This window comes from Strix uralensis, chromosome 3 (assembly GCF_047716275.1).
Source record: "Strix uralensis isolate ZFMK-TIS-50842 chromosome 3, bStrUra1, whole genome shotgun sequence".
In the NCBI taxonomy this organism is placed as follows: domain Eukaryota; kingdom Metazoa; phylum Chordata; class Aves; order Strigiformes; family Strigidae; genus Strix; species Strix uralensis.
In genome coordinates this window covers 8623573-8642532 of record NC_133974.1, presented here as the reverse complement: position 1 = coordinate 8642532, position 18960 = coordinate 8623573, and the positions used below count along the sequence as shown (strand labels likewise).

The window sequence follows — 18960 nt, the reverse complement described above, 5'->3', positions numbered from 1 at the left end:
CTTGGTGTATTACAAAGTAAAAGAGATTATTACTTAATTATTCTGAAAAATAGCAGCATGCAGTTGTTGCTAACATCAGTATGTGTCTACACTGACATTGGTGTCACGTCATCCTCTCCTTTGTACCTCCTCATCTCTGCTCTGGAAGAGAGCACGCGATTCCTGCTGGCTCGCGCACAGTCATTGCCGCAGCCATCACCAGCACAGTGCAATTAGCGGTGTTAAATAAATAATTGCTTACGGTGGGGCTTCCCACAGTGTGAAGAGCCTGATTCTGTCACTTGCTGGGTACCTCTAAATCCCACTTAAATTTTAGGCAACATCCTTATTAACCAGACCACGTGAATATGAACTTGCTGTCAGGTACAAACCGCTTCTGGAAACAATTCAGCAAGTATTACATCGGTACCAGGAGGCATTTTGATAGCCTAGGGTGCAGCACCGGATGTGTGCACCACTGGAGATAAATCAGATAGGGGGCATGTTATTGCTATGTGAGTGTGAGAAAGAAAAACAAATAACATTTTGTGACATCCTCTTGAGGATCTAGGAAATGGCAACTCTTCTGTTTTGACACCTGAGGTTTTCTGCCTTGAGTGCGAAATTGAATCCATATGCAAGAGTTCAGAAAGAATATTGCGGTGTGATAAAGCATAAGGATTCAGGGTAGCATACACATCTGTGCATGTAGGGGTACCACAGGGATCGTGATCAGTACGTATTCTTACCCATCTGCTTGTGTAATAGGATCTAACCCACCTGTATTCCCATGCAAAGGGAAAGCCCAATATTTAGAATTTAAAAATTGGGTTTTAGTGCCTTGCTTTGCCCCTGACTTTCTCTATAATCATAGGCAAGTGATTTTGTCTCCTTGTGCCTCAGTTTCCTTTTGTGAATAGGAGTAACTGTTGTTCACTACCTTAGAGAAGCATATGAAATTAAGGACTGCTAGCTGCTCCTCCATTGTGGCAATGGACACCATCTAAATACTTCCAGTAGAAAAATGAAATATCTTTAAAGCTTTGATCCTGCAAAGTTTCGTTTGAAATAAAGCTGAGCGCTTGACTTGAACAGGGCTAGTCAATGGAAGACCCGTGTCAAAGCATCCACTGCAAATTTTAAGCATTTCCCAAAATGATTTCAGGGGTTATTTGGGTGGGTGGGGTGGGGTGTCATGAGGGAAGAAAACCAAATCTCATGTGTTGTTTATTTTTCCTCCATTATAGTAGTAGAGGTCTGACCATCACCTTTCTAGGCAGCTTTGTGAATGCAAGAGGTTGGTAGTGCTCTTACTCATGCTTAAATTGGCATTGCCTGTGAATAGTGATGCTTTGGCCAGTCCATATAAGTCACGCAACAGCTTATGTCGGTTTTGTGTCAATTGTGCAATGGCTTTTGCAAGTACTCTAGCAGAATTGGAACGAGCAGACGTTGACTGTCCAGTGACTAGAAGTTCATGTTTCTTTGAGAAGGTGCTGGATGGTCCTAACCATTAAAAGAGTTTATTTTCTTACTCCAACAGATTTCCCCTCCCCTCCTTGATGTTACCAAATTTATCATCACTTTTGTCTTTCAGGTGTAACCTGTCTTTAGTGTTGCAGACACATCAGCCAACCATGCATTAAGAACTGGGCCCTTACTTTAATTCAGTATAATTTTCTTTTTGTCCAATAATTTCACAAGCACTAATCCACACTTCAAATGCAGGAGATACTTTGATCCCCAAATTGTTCAGCACTTCATGCAGGAAAAACCGTAGGCCACAGTCATGAAACTCCTAGAGGATGGCTGCTGGCTTCCTGTGGCAGAGCTGGTTGTTGTTTTCCCCCCTCTCCCTTCTTTGCTCTAACCATTTTGTCTGTCTATCTTGTCTTGTATTCAGTTTTCAAAGCAATTGCCATGAAGGGCTTCCTTTTTTTAGTGCCTAAAAGGGAACAATAGATTTTTAGAATAAGCATATATGTATTTTTTTATATGACCGTCTGTATATACATATCATATCTATACTTTAATATAACATGCTGCGAAGTTCACGCTAAACAGAAATTAATATTTATTATTGTTATTTTTTATGAAAAGGTCTTTAAATGTATCCTTAAATGCACATGACATTTAAAATTATTCCAGTGCTAGATTCCTGAAAAAGTAGATGACCTTTTCTCTTGAAATTGGAGACTGTTTTTTCCTTAGCAGTTATATTATGCACAGAAGATGAGATGTTAACCAAGATGTTAAAATGTATTGTTTCCCTTTGAAAGCTAATCCCATTCCTCATTTTCATTAATGTTGGCTCATTCATTTTTCTTTTTCTTTCTTTCTATCCTTTCCTTTCCTTTTCTTTTGCAACTGTTTTTGCATGAAAATGCAGAGTAGCAATAAACAGATTTTTCGTAAGACTTGCTTTAAGACTCTTCTCTTTCAGATCCAGTTAAAGTTTTTAAGTTCAGTTATTTTAAAATTCATATTCTTCAGTTCCGTAAACAAAAATAATGGAGAAATATAATGAGGTGCAAAGCGATTTTCTAGCCCTCACTAATCAATAAATGCCAACAAAAGGGGGATGGTGTAATGTCCGTAATTTAATTGTCTGCTGTTACTAGGTCACCACGAGACAGTAGCAGAAGCGGGGAGAAGCTGGAATTGGCCATGTCCAACCTCACTGCGGATGTCCTGGAATTACTCCTGGAGTTTGTTTATACAGGTTCTTTGATCATAGATTCAGCCAATGCAAAAACTCTACTGGAAGCTGCCAGCAAGTTCCAGTTTCATACTTTCTGTAAAGTCTGCGTTTCGTTTCTAGGTAAGAATCACTCCATCTCATCTAGTGCAGTTTTAAGATCTTATTTTAAGGTTTGTAAGCTTTTATTCTAACAACCCTTAAAAGATAATTAGGAAACCCAAGATTAAACATAATAAAATAAAAAAACAGTATTTATTTGTGTTAAGATTTGAATTCAAAATGCTGACACGGTGGCAAGTGGGAAATGATCTAGAGAATTGTAACCTGTTGTTTGAGTAGCAACTGCTTTCGCATCTTGGATAGACTTTTTTCTCGAATCTTGGTTCATACTTGGTACCACGATGACACTTGGTTTCCCAGAGGTTGATCACTGCACAGATACCAGGCTGTAATGCATATAACTGTGACAGCAAATGGTGGGTGCTACACCAGGCCAGCTTGGTCAAACACTGAAAGAGTTGGAGTTGGACTCCCACATAGGAGTCAGGATCTTCAGTTTTCTTGCATCCATGAGAAAATCTTTCACATATACAGTGTTCTTGTAAATAAGATCTGGTTGAACTACTCCAGGTTGAATGTTCGCAGGGTTTGTTCTTTCACTATGGTCTGATGGTTGTGTCATCATTAATGGTAGATGGGAATGAGAGGTTGCTGTGCCCTCCCTTGGTAACTGGTGTGCACGGGGAGCATTTGCCCCAGCAAGGGTGTTCAGATCAACATCATCACCAGTGCCTCTGTCCTTTCTCTCATGGCCACATGCAAAGCCCATTCTTCTTGTCTGGAGCACCATGTCATCCTGCTCTGTGCATTTTCTGTATATTTTCCACTATAGACTATTTCAAAACAGTCCAAGGTGACCCGTTCTGTTAACTGAGCTTTACTGGTCTGAACTGGAACCATCCAGCCCCATTTCTGTCATGGCAGAAGAGGAACCAGAACTGGAGATCAAATGAAACACATGTTGGTTCAAATTCCTGCCAGTATCACATGCCACTCCTTCACTAACATGGCTATAATATCAGTTAAGGAGACAGTAATAATTTTCAAATTATTAACACAAACTTATTAATGCAAAAAGTGTGAGCTTGATCTTATTATGAGTTACTTCCCACGTCCAAATTCCAAGTATCTTTTTTGCACATCTGATTTCTATTCAGGCTCCCTCAACTTGGTATGGAAGGTGTCATTCACTCTGGACCCTAAATATATCTTCAACCCACATGAACGATAGGTTTTTCTTGGGCAACTCACATTTAAAATTGACATCTAGAATTACAGAGTGTGGAAGATGAGAGTTTAGAAAAGGTTGCACTCATTAAAAGAAAAAAAAAAAAACAAACTCAAATGAGTCCAGTTTACTGCTGTGTTAATTTTCACTGCTAAGCTGACCTGCTGGTAAGACGAGTGGTATGACTAGGCTGGTACAATGCAGGCATCAGTGAAGGATCTGTGACATTGTATTCTTCTCTTCTTTCCAGATTTTTATATGTCACTTGTTTAAAAGCCTGTTCTGAAATGGGTGGGAAATGGGGACATGAGATCTATGCTTTGCAATCCCACTGTGTTGGTTGTGCAACTTGAGTGAGGGCTCTGGTTCTGGCATTGCTTTCCCCCCACTTCCCTTGATCACCTTTTAATGTCATTAGATCTTACTGCCTTTCCAGGAACGGGATATGTGTTTAAGTTGTGCTATCTCTAAAGATTTAGCCACAAAACTAAAATACATTTATTTCACTAAATCAATGTGAGATTTCTCTTTTCCGATAGTTAATATTTGAATTCAGTGAACCATGTTATGGTATGAAATAGTAGAGTTGGTTATAAGTTTAGTGATATATGGGGAGTCGCTGGAATTTTGTATTCTCATTTGGAGAATTCATGGAGTGTAATTGCTTATTTTTATTTATAGCTGTAACTGGATTGCTCTACAGAGATAGTAGAGCATTTGCCATCTAAAAAGTTTAGGGAAAGGTATTTTGTCTTCTCTGTGGCTGTGTTTTTTCTTTTCATCCCAGCCACCTCTGCTCCTGACAAAGCAAAATTATGATAAAAAACTGGGTTTTTTCCAGGGTTTCTGGAGGATTCATCAGTATAAACAGCAATTCTTTCCTATCGGTGGCCATGTCTAAATAGTGAGAGAAGCGGAGGGAAGTCCAAAGAGGCCCAAAGAAGTAAAAGCCCCAAATTAATAGGTCTGTTCAGCACAGCACAGCACCGCACCATCTCAGAGGAAATTCAGGTCATCCTTTTTCAGGTGTGAAGCTCCAGCAGGGTCCTAACTGGTTGATGTCCCAGCAGCTCTTGTGTCTCTATCCTGGGCCCCTCAGCAGTGTTGGGTAGAGGCGCCCCAAATCTACTTGCACTTTCTGGTGAAACATGCTGCAAAATGTGTCAGGAAAATTGTTCCATTTCAACAGGAGATTTCTTAACCAGCTTCACTGGGCTAATTATAGCCATGTTCTCTCTCTCCCCCACATGCTGTCTCCTCTGCTTTTGTCTAGACCATGAGAAATGACAACAGTTTTATGCCGACTGATGCAATGATGCTGACAAGTTCGTGCTAGCGCCATATGATAACTGGGCAAATGTTTGCAAACTGGTCAGGACATCATAGGTATTTCCTCCATCATATGGCTGAAGACTTGAGGGTTTCTTTTTCTTTTTTTTAATATTTGTTTTATACTATCATCACAGTCATGGCTCAAATCGGGTTTCAGGTTATTCACCAGTATCATGGTTTGGGTCTGTGATGCAGGGACCCCCATCACAGGAGTGAACAAATTCTGAGCTTGTACTTCAGCCTGCTGCTGATAACATGAAAGTACTCTTCCTTAAATCTAAAGAAGATGGTGAAACCTATTAGATTCGTGAAGCACAATAGGAAAGAGCAGGAGCTCAGAATTTTCTTAGTCTCCTGGGCAAAGGGCACAAAGACAAAGTTTGCAAAGGGTATGAGAGGGAGCCATGAGAAAAACTGAATGACAGAACAGTAATGAGACCTGCATGAACAAGCATATGCATCTGAGGAAAGAAGAGGCCTTTATGGTCCTTATGAATTCCAGAGAAAGTATTGTGAGTAATTTTTTGTTCATCCAAGGTGGACAACCACACTGCCCAGCACTGGAGAAACTGAAGCATCTCCTATCTGGAGACAGGAGAAATGAGGAACACTCTCACAGGGCAAGTGAAATCTTTTGGACGATGAATGGATCTGGAAGGCTTCCACCTATCTCCCATCTTCACATGCTTTTGACACTAGTAGCAATACCTGCAGAATAAGATCCCCATCAGAATGTACACAGAGTATGATAAGGAAATGCACTTTTTATGCTAATTTTAGTGATATCCAAGTCATCATCTAGAAAGCATCTCTAAGTGAAAATATAGTACTTAATGCACACAGAGGGGGCTTACATCAACACTGAGCTTCCATCATACTGTTACCACAATCTCGCTGAATAATCCTTCCTACATACCATCTAGCTCTGACTTTATCTCAAGTCGTCCCACCCCCAGAAGTGCAGCCTTAACAGTCTGCCTGGCTGATTATCTCATGATGACTCTGCACAGGATCCGATTCCGAAATCACATCTAACAAAAGTGGAGAATACCAGCTGCTGATCTGCAATATTGTGGCATACATAGAAACAAATATGCTATCCAACACTGTCTCAAAACAGAGAGAACCTACTAGATTACATTTGATATCCTTAAAGTCCACTCATAAGTCTGTTACGAACTGTCCTTGAGCACTGGGAATGGCTTAGTAGTCAGCAGTCATGTTCTGAATAGACTCAAGGTGAAACTACCACAAAAATGTGTTGTTACAAGTCCAGTGTCACTGTAGCAAGAAGTGGCAATTACTGTAAACATGTCAGTGTTCAAAGGAAAAGGGCTCGGAGCAGATGGAACATAACTGTCCCTTACATGTCCTTGTCATGTCAGCATCCAGAAGTGCCCCCTGATTGCAGTCACTTGGGATGGGCTATATTATATAGCAGAAGTCCATATCTAAGTAGTCATGTAGGCTCCCTTTATAGTCAGTGAAGAGTAACAGGCATTGGTAAGGCACAGTTAACATCCTGAAGTCGTTATCCAAAATATTACCAAATGAATCCAAAATATTACAAGATTGCTTCTTGGAATTGTTTGTTTATGAGTGTACAGGGATACTCAATTGGTTGCTCAATTGCACCATAGGCAGCTGAAGTCAAGAGAGATGAATTCTGCCCTCAAATTTTGAGTCAGAGGTGAAAAATGGAGGGTGCCTTTTTTCTGTTCACAGGATAGAGATTTTCTGTACCTCCTATAGCTGTTGCCCCAGCCTCTGTCTTGCTCACCTGCAGTGACTCCTTCTAGTTCACATGCCAGCCCTCATCTTAAAAAGACATCACTGTGCCCACCTTGCTGTGGTGCTCATCACATCAAAAGTGATGAAGTGCAAAGAAGTGTGTCACCAGCCTCCTGAAGGTACCCCGGACTGCATCTCCCTGGGACTCTCTGAATGGCCTTACGATACTTGCTGCATCCGACAGGGATAACATAATTTGGGTCTGCCACTGAATGGTTTCTCAAGGAAGACGAAGGAGTGAAGCTCAAAGGGATAAAGTGGAACTGCTTGGACAACAGTGCACCAGGCTGCATCTCTCAGCATTGTTAGAGGTAGAAAAACCTGTCAGGAGAGAAGAAAGCAGTCGTGACCAGTGCTTTTTCTGCCCCATGCCACAGGCTTATCTGGGCATGGTATGGGAACCTCTCCTGATAGAGGCAGACACAGTCCCTTGAAGGCGAAGACTCATTCTTGCAAGTCTTTTCCATTGTGTGCTAGTAAAAGGCTGCTGAATGAGTCAGACTAGATTATTACCTTTATTATAAACCCTGTGAGGATAAGGTGGAGCCGTGTCAGATTTGTCTTTAACTTGAGAGTTTGCCAAGTGGTGATGAGAGTTTTGAGCTCTGTTAGGTGATTGTTTTACCCTCAACTGTATGTATACATGAAACTGTGCCAACACACAGAACCAAGGAACCTGGAAGAGGTTTTTGGTTCTTTTTTTTTTTTTTGTAAAAGAAGACATTTTGGGAGCTTTGTACTTCATAGCTATCAGTTTGCAGCCTGTCTCTGGGCAGCCTTTGAGTGACAAAATCTACTGACAGCAAATAGTGCTGCTGCTCCTGTCTGCTTGAGGAAATGGGCTCCTTGGAGTCAGTACAATCAACTGATGCAAAATGAGATAGCCTGGTTTCAAGACTGCTGGATCTGTAAAAGAAAATAAAAAGGAGGGGGGGAAGGAAAAAAGAAAAAAAAACACCACAAAACTCCTAATCTCATGCCAGGTTAAAAAAAAAAAATCATAATCCCATTTTAATAAAAGCCATGTGTAGTGTGCAGATTTTAAATCTGATGAAAGCAGAAACTGGGTGCAGGGAAAAATCCCCGAGCATTTCCAGCAGAAGCAATCTGATGGGAGTTTCATTTGAAGAGATGTGGGGCTATCACACATTCCTGTCCAGTGCTCTGAAATGGTGCACTAGGATATGATACTGCCCCAATGTGATACACTTCTCTGAGAAGCCTGCCACTGGTACTGATGCTTTTGTGATCTGTTGCAGTCTGTTTCTCTTATTTTTTTTTTCTTGGTCCTCTATCTTAAAAGAATATATTTTGCCTATTAGTACTGGCTTGGTTAGCAAAAGCAGAAAGAATCTAAGAGTTCCTCTTATAAATGTCTGAAATTGGTGGATTTTTCTTCAGAATAACTGAAAAGGAAAACAGTACAGTCAAATGTATGGTGTAGCACACTTTTAACACAAAGCTACACACTGTGCTGTTACTTCTGTTTGCTGGGTAGGAGATAATGCTGTCTCCTCTGTGCATGATTTTCTTTGAAACCCACTACACAACATTTAACAGAAGGCGTTAGTATAATCTGTGTTTTGCATAAGGGATGTCATCACATTCGGCAGCAACAAAGTTCCTTTGAAAAAAAAAGGGGGGGAGGATTTTTTTTTATTTGAAGTAGCTTAGTAGCTGAACAGGGCAAAAATTATCATAAAGCGACTGCAGCATCCTCAGAAATGTCCTTAGTGCTGTTTGCATTTATTCTTAAGTGTCTGCACTGGCGTTTACATCTTTGCTGTTTCTTAAAGCAACATTGTAGGCGGTAGAAATAGCAGCAGTCTCTTGGCTGGGTTCCCGTCCCTTGGGAAGCCCCACATACTATTATGTCAGTAGGTTTCCCCAGTGCCTTGTGAAGACTTACATGAAAAGCAAACTCAGAAAGTGTATTTCTCTCCCCATCCCCAGCTCAGTTGTTAGACAGACTTTGATTTTTGTATTTTAAACCCTAGTCCTAAAGTAACCCAGGGTGCTGCTTCTAATTAACTCCCTGAAATTAATTAGGGTTGGAGGTTTGTCTGTGGCACTTTTTTTTTAATGATCTCAGTAAAAATGTGAATCTTGCTTTTCATAATTCTCACTTGCTTTTTTATTTTCCTGTGCTCCTTTTAGAAAAACAGCTGACTGCTAGCAACTGCCTAGGAATTTTAGCCATGGCTGAAGCCATGCAGTGCACTGAACTATACAACATGGCCAAAGCATATGCCCTGCAAATTTTCCCAGAGGTGGCAAATCAAGAAGAGATACTTAATATCTCAAAAGACGACTTCATTTCCTACATGTCCAATGACAGCCTGAACACCAAAGCAGAGGAGCTGGTGTATGAAACAGTGATAAAGTGGATTAAGAAGGACGCTGCAATCAGAGCTCAGGTAAAAATAATCTCAGCAGCCTCACTCTGTTCCGTTCCCATGAATGCCTCTTTTAAAATAGAAACCATCCCCATGCAATTTTAAACATGAGGGTGTGTAGGAGATGGGATGGGCAGTTCAGATAAAAAAAGAGAAAGGGAATGCAGGCTACGCACAAAATGTATGTAATTTCAAAATCTGATCCCCGTATCTGATCATTTAGAATGAAAATCTCATTTGTGACATGCATGGTACAAAGCTAGGGCCTCAAGTTGTTGGCTGCAGACTCGGTCAGAGATAAATTGGGAAGGATTAGAGTTGTGTGAGATGCTGCTTTAAGAAGGGGATGCGTTTTAGTAACAGTGGGAAATAAAAATCTGTCAGAAAATCTGTATTTCTTTTGATGCCACATACTGAATGAGTATAACTTCAGTACACAAAAAAAAAAGAGTCTGTATCTTTATTGGCTGCTTAGATAACCCCTTGGGTATTATATATTTATTAGAATTAGCCTCTCCTCAACCATCTGAGCTATGCAGTCTGCTCTTGAGTAAAGAAACTGAGCATATTACTTTGCCCAGCACTGTCTCCAGATAAAAGCTAGAAGCAATGACTGTTTGGAGGCTGGTGATTGTCCTTGGGCCCAGAAGACATCCCTGGTGATATTTAAAAACCTGCCACTTGCCTTCAGTGCAGATCTTGCAAGTCAGCTTCTGTGTGTAGTGAATTGTGGTGGTCTGAACCCCAAACCTCTCCATTTGGAAGCCAGTTCTCCCCACAGATCCCAGAAGGGGAAGGTTGTTTTCCTTCTTTCCCCTCCTTTGGAGGCCAGAATTTCTGGCCTGTCCTGGCAAGGCTAACTTCTGTTGATCCCTGGTCAAATTTTGGCTGATTGAAGGAGGGCAGTCCAGTTGCTTATGGACCAGACTGGGAGGCAGGGAAACCCTTGGCCACACATTGTTGATGCTGTCCCACATCATGAAAGGCTGTACTTTCTTGATTTAAATGGGAATTCAAGCACCTAAATGTGCAATGCGATGTTAAATACATCACTGGATGTGATCTAGAGCAGCTGCATCTCTGTCCCTCACCTGCAAAGTGGGAGAAATAGCGTTTCCCAACCTCACTGTGCTGCTGGATGAGGATAAGGACGTTAAGGATGGTGGGGCACTCCATGCCAGGCCAAGCCTTGCTGCCTGTGTGGCCTATGCTGCCGCCACCAGCTCAGCCCCCGGCCCCTCCAGGGCCTTTCTCCAAACTTGTCCTGCCCTGTGCAAGCAGCTGATGTAGCTCAGCAGGGAAATCCTGTGCTGGGGACTCACCACTCTCTCTGACCACGTACTCCACATGCCAGTGATGCCATTTAGTATTGCCCAATATTATTATTGCTTAAAACATTTAGACAATATCATTGTTTTATTGAAATGGGCCCCTTTCTGTCCCTTGCTGACCTTGAAAAACACACTGTTTTACAGAGTATTTGCCTCCTTGCTTAAAGTTTGATGACAGCTGTCAGCTCTGTGCAGCTCTGAGCTCTGAACCTAATGCAACCTTGGAGATTATTCCCAGGGGCTGGAATACAGGAGCCCTGTGGCAAGAGCCTGTTTGGCTGGTGCAAACGGAAGGTGTCACTCACCAGGCGGTCTGGGTTATGATTTCAAAATTACTGGTTTAAATATTTCCTCTGAGCCCTGCTGTGGTGATGTTATGAATTTATTTTTTTAAGTGGTGGTTATCCTTGCCCCCCTCTCGCTGCTGCCACCACCACCACCTCCTGCTCTCTTCCTTTCATGTTGCGGTTGGGTTGGTTTTCTGGGCTTTTTTTTTATTTCCAAGTTGCCTTCCCCTCTGCCCTGCTTCTGCAGTGCCTTTGTAGTTTATGATGGCAGTTTTATTTGCTTCTCCAAATTTCTCTGTGGTGCTTTGGTTTCATGCATTACTTTACAAGGGCTTTTAATTTTTAATTTGTATTTATCCAGAGATGAGGGTCTTGAATAAATTAATATTAAAGATACCAAGCAGATAACTATTCTCATGCCAAATCCTACCACTAAACTAGTTTCTTTAGGCTCTAGCCCTCACTTTTTTTGTACTTTCTGCACTGCTTGATCTTTTATAAAGCTCTTAGTTAAATAGGTACTTATTTTCTAAAAGTAGGAACTCATACTTACCATGAAAAGTACCATCTTTACAGTAATGACTTCTGCATTTTCAGAGCCCAGGAACAAATAGCTCTGACGGTGGATAGGAAGGAAAATAAACCTAAATAATCTTGAAAATTTTTGCTTGGTGTGTGGCAGGGCCCACTGTGCCAGGAACTGCCAAAGCTCCTGTGAGGTGCACAGGATGCTCAGAGGTTTGCAGAACTGGGTGACCATGGCAATACTGAATGCAGGATGGGCCTTCTTGCAGGAGCTGTGTATGCATATTTCGGCTTTATTCACAGTTTGGTGAGATGGATTCACTCAGCTCTCTTTAGGCTCTTTGGGGTGGGGAACCAGCACGTGGAGGACACCAGTGCAGCAACAGGATTGTTTCTTCTTCACCCAGCTGGTGGGATCTTTTGGGAGGGTTGCTGGAGAGGCTTTAGCCATGAATTGCAGCAGCCCCAAGACATCACCTCTGCTCTACTGCACTCCTCAGGTGACCAGTCTGGTTTTATTTCTCTCTCCCAAAGGCAGTCCAGGCAGTTAAATCTTTCAGGGCCTGGATTTCCAGGGCCTGCACTTTCATATCTCCCCCCTCCCCATCATCCTTTGCCTGATAGGCCAGCCTATAGTCATGTTTTTATTTTCAATAGCTCCAGTGGCAGGTGATTAAAATGCCTCTTTGGCAGCTTCTTCCAAGCACTGAATTGGTGATTCTCCCAAAGGTGAATGTCTGGCATAAACAGGGAAAGGTCTGTGCTCTTTGTCTCACCTGCATGTCCATCTTCCCTGGCAGGGGCTTGCTCAGCAGAGGCATCCTCACAGGGATGCTTGGAGAAGGAGCCTTCTCTCTAAATCGGCACCCTCTGCCCCCAGGGCAGCTGCAGCCCTCCAAAACTCCTTGTGCTTTAATGGCTTTGTGTCACTCTGGAGTGCAAGCTTACGTCTGGAGACAGTAAATCTCACCACTTGTGTTCCCCACACCGCAGCTCCTTGTGCCACACTCTTATGAGAACTTACCTGTCACTGCCTGTTCTCCTGGAAGGGCATTGAGTGTACTATCTTTCTGCTCTTCTCTGCCTTTCTAAAAGCTCTTCTATGGGTATCTAATTGTTTCTGCTTTTGTTAATTCTTTCCCCACCCTGGAGGGCAGTGGCAGGGAAGGAACCAGGATTTGCTTGCAAGGCAAGTTGAAAAGCTGTGCTCTGGCTGACTTTTACTTTCAAAAATTGTGCTCATACGAAGTCTTACAGTGCTTATAAAAGTACTCTGTGGCATTACAAAAAACAACATCCGAGCCTTGTTACAAAGAAGGAATAACAGTGCTTTAAAGGTTACTGATCCATCAATGTAAGACAGAAAGGCAGCTCAGACAATGACATATGTCTTAAGCTAGGATTTGGTAAATAACTGTATCCAGTGCGTTGGAGCAGTGCAGCAGCTCATATGGTAATGTTTATGGAGCTATTTCAGTGCTGGTGGTAGTGCAGTCACGTAAAATCGGTCTAACCAAAAGAATCAACCTGTGATGTGAGCTCTGGACTAGGTAGGTAATTTCCTGTACCAGCGGATGCAGAGCGCTAGTTGTAGGAGTCCTCTTGATTGCTTGTCACTGAGTGGAAAGCCTGCAGCTGACTGACACATCTGTAAAAGCTGAATCTACTAGTTTTTCCTATTTATTTCTCTTCCTGACTGATGGACAAGATTGTAGGGTTTATCCTAACAGTTATCCGCTTGATAAGCTTATTACAACTCCGGCAAACTCATGCAAAAAATATATTGTATAATGGAGGCTTTACTGTCTGGAAACCAGCACAGTCTCAGCCATCCAAACCAGCAAAGATTTCTGCCAGGGCCCAAGGAGTCTTCACCTGAGCTCATCCCCCAGCTCTCTGCGTGGTCTTGGGTCCCCATTTCTTACACTCTAAGCTGGAGGGAAGTGATGCCTCCCACATGGGCTGTTGGAAGGATCCGGTGGATAACGAGCCATATTGTCCACTGGTACTAACGACTGCCAGAGCTGCACAGAGCTGCAGCATTAGTGTGGGATGAGGAATATCTGAAGTTTCTGGATGTGCAGCAATTCACTGCCTGCCCAGAGCATGGATGTACCAAATCTCATTGGAAACTTTCCCACCTTCTGGTCTAAGTCCAAAGTTGTATCTGTTTTTCTGACATAAAAGCACAGTAACATGTTTATTAACAACAGAAAGCCTGGGAAAACAAGACTCCCAGTTGCGTGAAGCTTCCCTCTTGCCCTGAGGAAGGACAAGAATTGAGGGGAGGACAAACATTCCAACAAGTTGCCTGGAGTAGTGCTGGAAGAGAGGCAGGTATTGCAGTGATGAGTGACAGACGAGAGGCTCAGCTGAATGGCAGTCACCTTTTGTGGGACTCTGCAAGGATATAATCGTGTGCCTTTTTTTAAAATCCTTTTTAAAATCATGGTGTCCAATAACAAAATGAAATGTCTCACCATAAAGGCATTAACAAGCCTTCTATGAACTTGTGTCCTCAGAGGCAGATTTGTTTAAACAGCATCTTCATGGTGCCTGAGAACCAGAGATGCGTAGACAAATTGGAGGTAATTTAGAGAAGAGCAACACAAATGATTAAAAGACTGAAGGAACTGATGTGAGAAAAAAAAGATTAAAAGATGTGAATATGCATGACTTGGCCTAATGACAGCTAAAGAGGGATAAACTTCTACAAGTGTTTGAAGCCCCAAGGAGAGGAGTTGCCTGGAAGGATGCAAGGGGTGTAACAACAGTAAGGACCACTGGGATGAATTTGAGACTTGGCAAATTAGTCTAAGCAAACACAAAGCCCACCTGAAAGCTCTGTATCTGTCAGTGAAGGTAAGGAAAGGTGATGGAGAGGAGAAGAGGATTTATGTCAAAACTATTACAAATGCCCATGAGCTATATTTTAGCAGTGACAGAGAATGTCAATTCAGAGGCAAGATCCTACAGAGGAGAAGGGGCTGGTAACCATGAGAGGGCAGATGTAAGATCCTTGGTCTGCGGTTAGGCTGTTGAGATGATAGCGTAATTTCTCAGGCATGTTTTAAAGAGTCTCCAAAGTTATGCAGAAGAGTGACTTGCTCCAAGAAAATGGAGAATCTGAGAAGAAACAAGCACAATCCCAACCCTGCAGTGACAAGGAGGTAATGATATATTCAGAACTTGATACCAAATACCAGCATGTACAAATTACTGAAGTTCATCATAATAGGAAATTAACTGATCACTCAATGTACTTAAGGCATTAAGCTTCAGGAAAGCAATATCAGAGTAAGTATGAAAAGGAAACTTCCAAGGGAGCCTAAGTGAATTAGGCACTAACACTCTATTACAGTCAATTAGGCTTCTTTGAAAAGCCCACACTACCCTAATGCTTTGAAATCCATTTGCGGGGAAGAGCAGACAAATTCAAAAAGATGCCATAATGAAAGTGCAAGAAGCTCCAATTTCTCTGAAAGTGGAAAACGCAAGGGATGAGCGGTAACCCCTGTGATTTCCCAGGGACAGGCTGCTCAGAGAGCTCAGATTTAAATGAATCTTTCACAGACGCACTCAGAACCTATATGGGCTTACGGAGGGAGTAGAAAAGGCAGCAGCAGGAACAGAATCAGTGCAGGAACATGCTCTTAGCTGTATATTGGAGAAAGAAACTGCATTAAATAAAAAAAAAAAAAAGAGGATGCAGGTGATATGAACAGTTCCTTAAATTCTCCCCATACTAAACATTTAAGTTTTTTAAAGGGATAACCTTAACTGAAAATCTACTGAATTATTTCTGTGAAGTTTAAATTGGTTTGAGAAGCTCCCTTGTCTCCCAGTCTGCTCAGTCTCTTAATTTGTGGCTTTTTCAACACATTTTCCTATTTTTTGCAAAATATTTCTCTGCTAGTTCTGATGCAACGGCCTTACAAAAACACATATCTGCAAGTAGCTCCTCACACGTGCTCATTTGCATTGTCTTGTGCTGCACATGGCCCCAGCTCTCAGGACCGACCCCCAGAAACAAAATTGTTTTACACAATAGGCAAGAAGCGTTTTGGAGAATTGTTGCACACAGATTCACGTGTCAGTGTGTTGTAGGGATGGGTGCATCAGGAGTTTACTTGGTTCTGTGAAGCATCTTGGAAGCTTCAGCCATTTTGTTGTTGTCAGCATGCTTTTGCAGTGCATCTGTGTGCATATGGGTGTTTGAATAGGTGATTGCCCATAAACAAAAGAAATGCCTCTCACCTCTGTAGTAACTTTTGGGGGAATTTAGGGGGTTTATTTGACAGAGTTTAGTCAGCAAGTTAGAGATTGGGTGGTAAGAGTGAAGTTTTTTTAAGCCTTAGTATGACGTAAATTCCAAGTACGATGGATCAATGATTTATCTTCCTGTGTATTTAAAAAACTGTCATCATATTACTGCTAGAAATACCTACCCGTGTGCTGCTTTGCAAACAGTTCGGAGAAGAGGACAGCAGTTCGCTTTACATGACGCTGATGACATTACAGTGTTTAGTCAGCTTGTGCTGCCATAAAGATGTCATGTTGAAACCTTATTTCAGGAAGACAGAGAAGCTGCTCTTTCTTTCTTGCTAGGCATGAGATTTATGCACGTGGCATCCCGCCACCGAGCCACCAGCTGAACCCAGTGCCTGTGAACCAGATTTTCTGCCACATGTTTATCTCATGATATTATGAGGCTGTTGGCTGACATGCTACTGAGCCTTTTGGTTTAATCTGAAGGGAGCATTGCAATTCCAAGAAGTCAATACAGGTGTTTAATAAATATACCGAGCACACCAGAGAGCTTAGGTTGGGCTTGGATGTGACCTTGGATGTAGGAATGTGCAGGAAGTTACTGGAAACACAGTGTGTCTTTGTAATACCCAGGAGTTAGACGTACCAAAGCAAGTACCCTCGTTACCAAGTAGCAGAACACACTGTGAAAACCTAACCCAAAAAGGCAAATTTCTGAAAATGGCAAAACAATGCACCAACAGCTTTGGCTTCCCCAAACCAGCCAGTTCCCTGCTGGGCTTGCACTTGGAAACTTGGAGCCAGCAATATTTTGAATATCAGTTTGGGTATCCTGCTGGGGAAGCCTGGGCTGGAAATGGCTGCGAGAAGGGACCGCTCGTGTCACCACTCCAGTGAGCTTTCTTCTTGGCCACCAAGCTGCATCTCCAGCTGCCACTGTCGGCACAGCTGTTGGTTCGTTACCTGGCCATTTTGGGGGGATTGGGTGTTTTGTTTTTAATTAAAGTGCCCTCTTCTCATTTGAAGGAGATTTATGCAGTGGGGAACTTATTCTGCTTCAGATCTGTCCCTGATGGCTTCCTCCCTCTGAGGAGGTCCTTGCTGAGCTCTCAGATCAGGCCTGTGCAAGACATGGGGAGAGTCTGAACCCAGGGTTTATGTGAGATGACATAAATCCCCTTTGTAACTCTCAGATGAATCAAATACATTCCTACTTCATAATGTTTTTTAAAACTATTGGAATTATGCATAAAGAGCTGAAACATCAGTTTATTGGAGCAAAACCCTATCATAATATGGGTAATCTAACTTCTTTATTTGTATTTCTAGGTGAAGCCTGTTTCTTTAGGCAGATAGCACAAAGGGTCCTTTGTAGGAAGAACAGTAAACTAGAGAGACAGATGAGTTATAAGGCATAAGGGAAACATTATTTTAACTTCTTTGGGCATTACTTCAAAAATGTTAAAAATCTTCAGAGCTTTCCAGTGTAGCATTTAAGGAGCAGGAAATTTGACTCTAGCAGTAAACATATTTCCTTTTAAAACTAACTGTATACAGTTGTAGCCCAAGTCTTTGCAGGAGCACACTGAGTGTCCTTTTGGAGAATACCTGTGAGGATTTTACTGGATTAGCGATTTGAGAATAAAAAGATTATTTTTAATGTGATGCTGAAGAGGGTTTTGAAACTGAGACTTAGAAGATACCAGAACAAAGCCCGCTTGCAAGCAAGTGTTCATAAGACCAATATAATCAGTAGGAGAAGAAATGTCACAAAAAGTTTAGCAAAGTAAATGTCCTCACTCAAACTACCAGCCAGGAACAAAAAAAATACATTCAACTGTTCTGTAATACAGTTTGTTCAAGCTCTGGCCTGCCTACCAAGATGGGATTAATTTATGTATGAACAGATTATTAGGGAAAGGCTTGAAAGGATCAACTTCAAAGTATAGCGGATCATGTAGATCATTGAGTCAACACTGACTCAATGATAACATTTAGGCTTCCTTGTAGCGTGATCATGACCTTCCAAGCACAGTGCCCAGGGCAAATGGACGCAAAAATTCCCACCAGAGGAAAGAATTAATCACCTTCCAGTTTGGGTTGATGTCTCATTATAGACATCTCAATGTGGCATGGGCTGAGGAACACACTCCCTTTCCCAGGAGCTGATGGCTCACAGTTTTAGGCCAGAAGGGGACATTGATATTCTCTACTTCCCCTGGTGCGTGATGGATCCTCTCAGCTCAGATTGCTCTGGGGACTGTGTTAAGTGTGTTGACTAAATCTCTGTTAATTATAACATGAGTTTACACATGTCTAGCTGACAAGTAAATGCTTGTATGTACCTATTTAGATGTCTGAATCTACAGCTGAATCTCTCCCTTGAAATGTTTAGGTAATTAAGGAAAGATAAGATCTCCTAAGATTTTTCTTTGCCTGTTTTTTATGAAGCACACTTGTGATTGCAGGCTGGTTGAAGACCCTGCTTTCAGTTCAGACACTGAAATCAGTATCGGTGAAATAGGTGCCTTGAAGCAGTTCAGATAGCATCTCTCAAAAGGCACTACTCTACTGTATCCCCACTGACTGTCCAAAAAGCCTTTACTCATGTGGTAGCGGTGCCCTGGCTCCTGCAGAATCATCCCAGCCGTGCACGGCACCGCAGAGGTATCTGGCAGCATCACTGCTCAGCAAGGATTTTATGGACTAGAACCTCTGCTGGTGCAAAACCCGAGCAGCTCCCTTCATCCAATGGGAGCTGTGCTGAGGTTCACGTCACCTGAAAACCCAGTGCTGATGGTGTCCAAAAACTCCTCTAGCATTTTAAACAGAATCACAGAATCATCTAGGTTGGAAAAGACCTTGAAGATCACCTAGTCCAACCATTAACCTAGTATTGACAGTTCTCTAAACAATAAATTGGTTAGATTTTTGCGTAGTGGTGTCCATTTTCAAGGAGCTGAGGCATGGTCTCCCATGTTTATGAGTTTATAATGCTTCATTTTAGGCCTGAAGGGGCATAAATATTTTCTGCTTCACCCTGGTATGTGATGCAGGTTGT

General features: G+C 42.1%; 1 protein-coding gene across 3 annotated transcripts in view; it reads left to right on the top strand.

The window, feature by feature from the left end:
• KLHL29 (kelch like family member 29) overlaps positions 1-18960 on the top strand; it is a 403271-nt gene that overhangs the window by 340855 nt on the left and 43456 nt on the right. For all 3 annotated transcript variants that reach the window (XM_074861476.1, XM_074861475.1, XM_074861474.1), the window contains 2 exons: positions 2601-2800; positions 9249-9508. In XM_074861476.1, coding sequence (XP_074717577.1) covers positions 2601-2800; positions 9249-9508 — 460 coding nt within the window. The remainder of the gene's footprint in view (positions 1-2600; positions 2801-9248; positions 9509-18960) is intronic.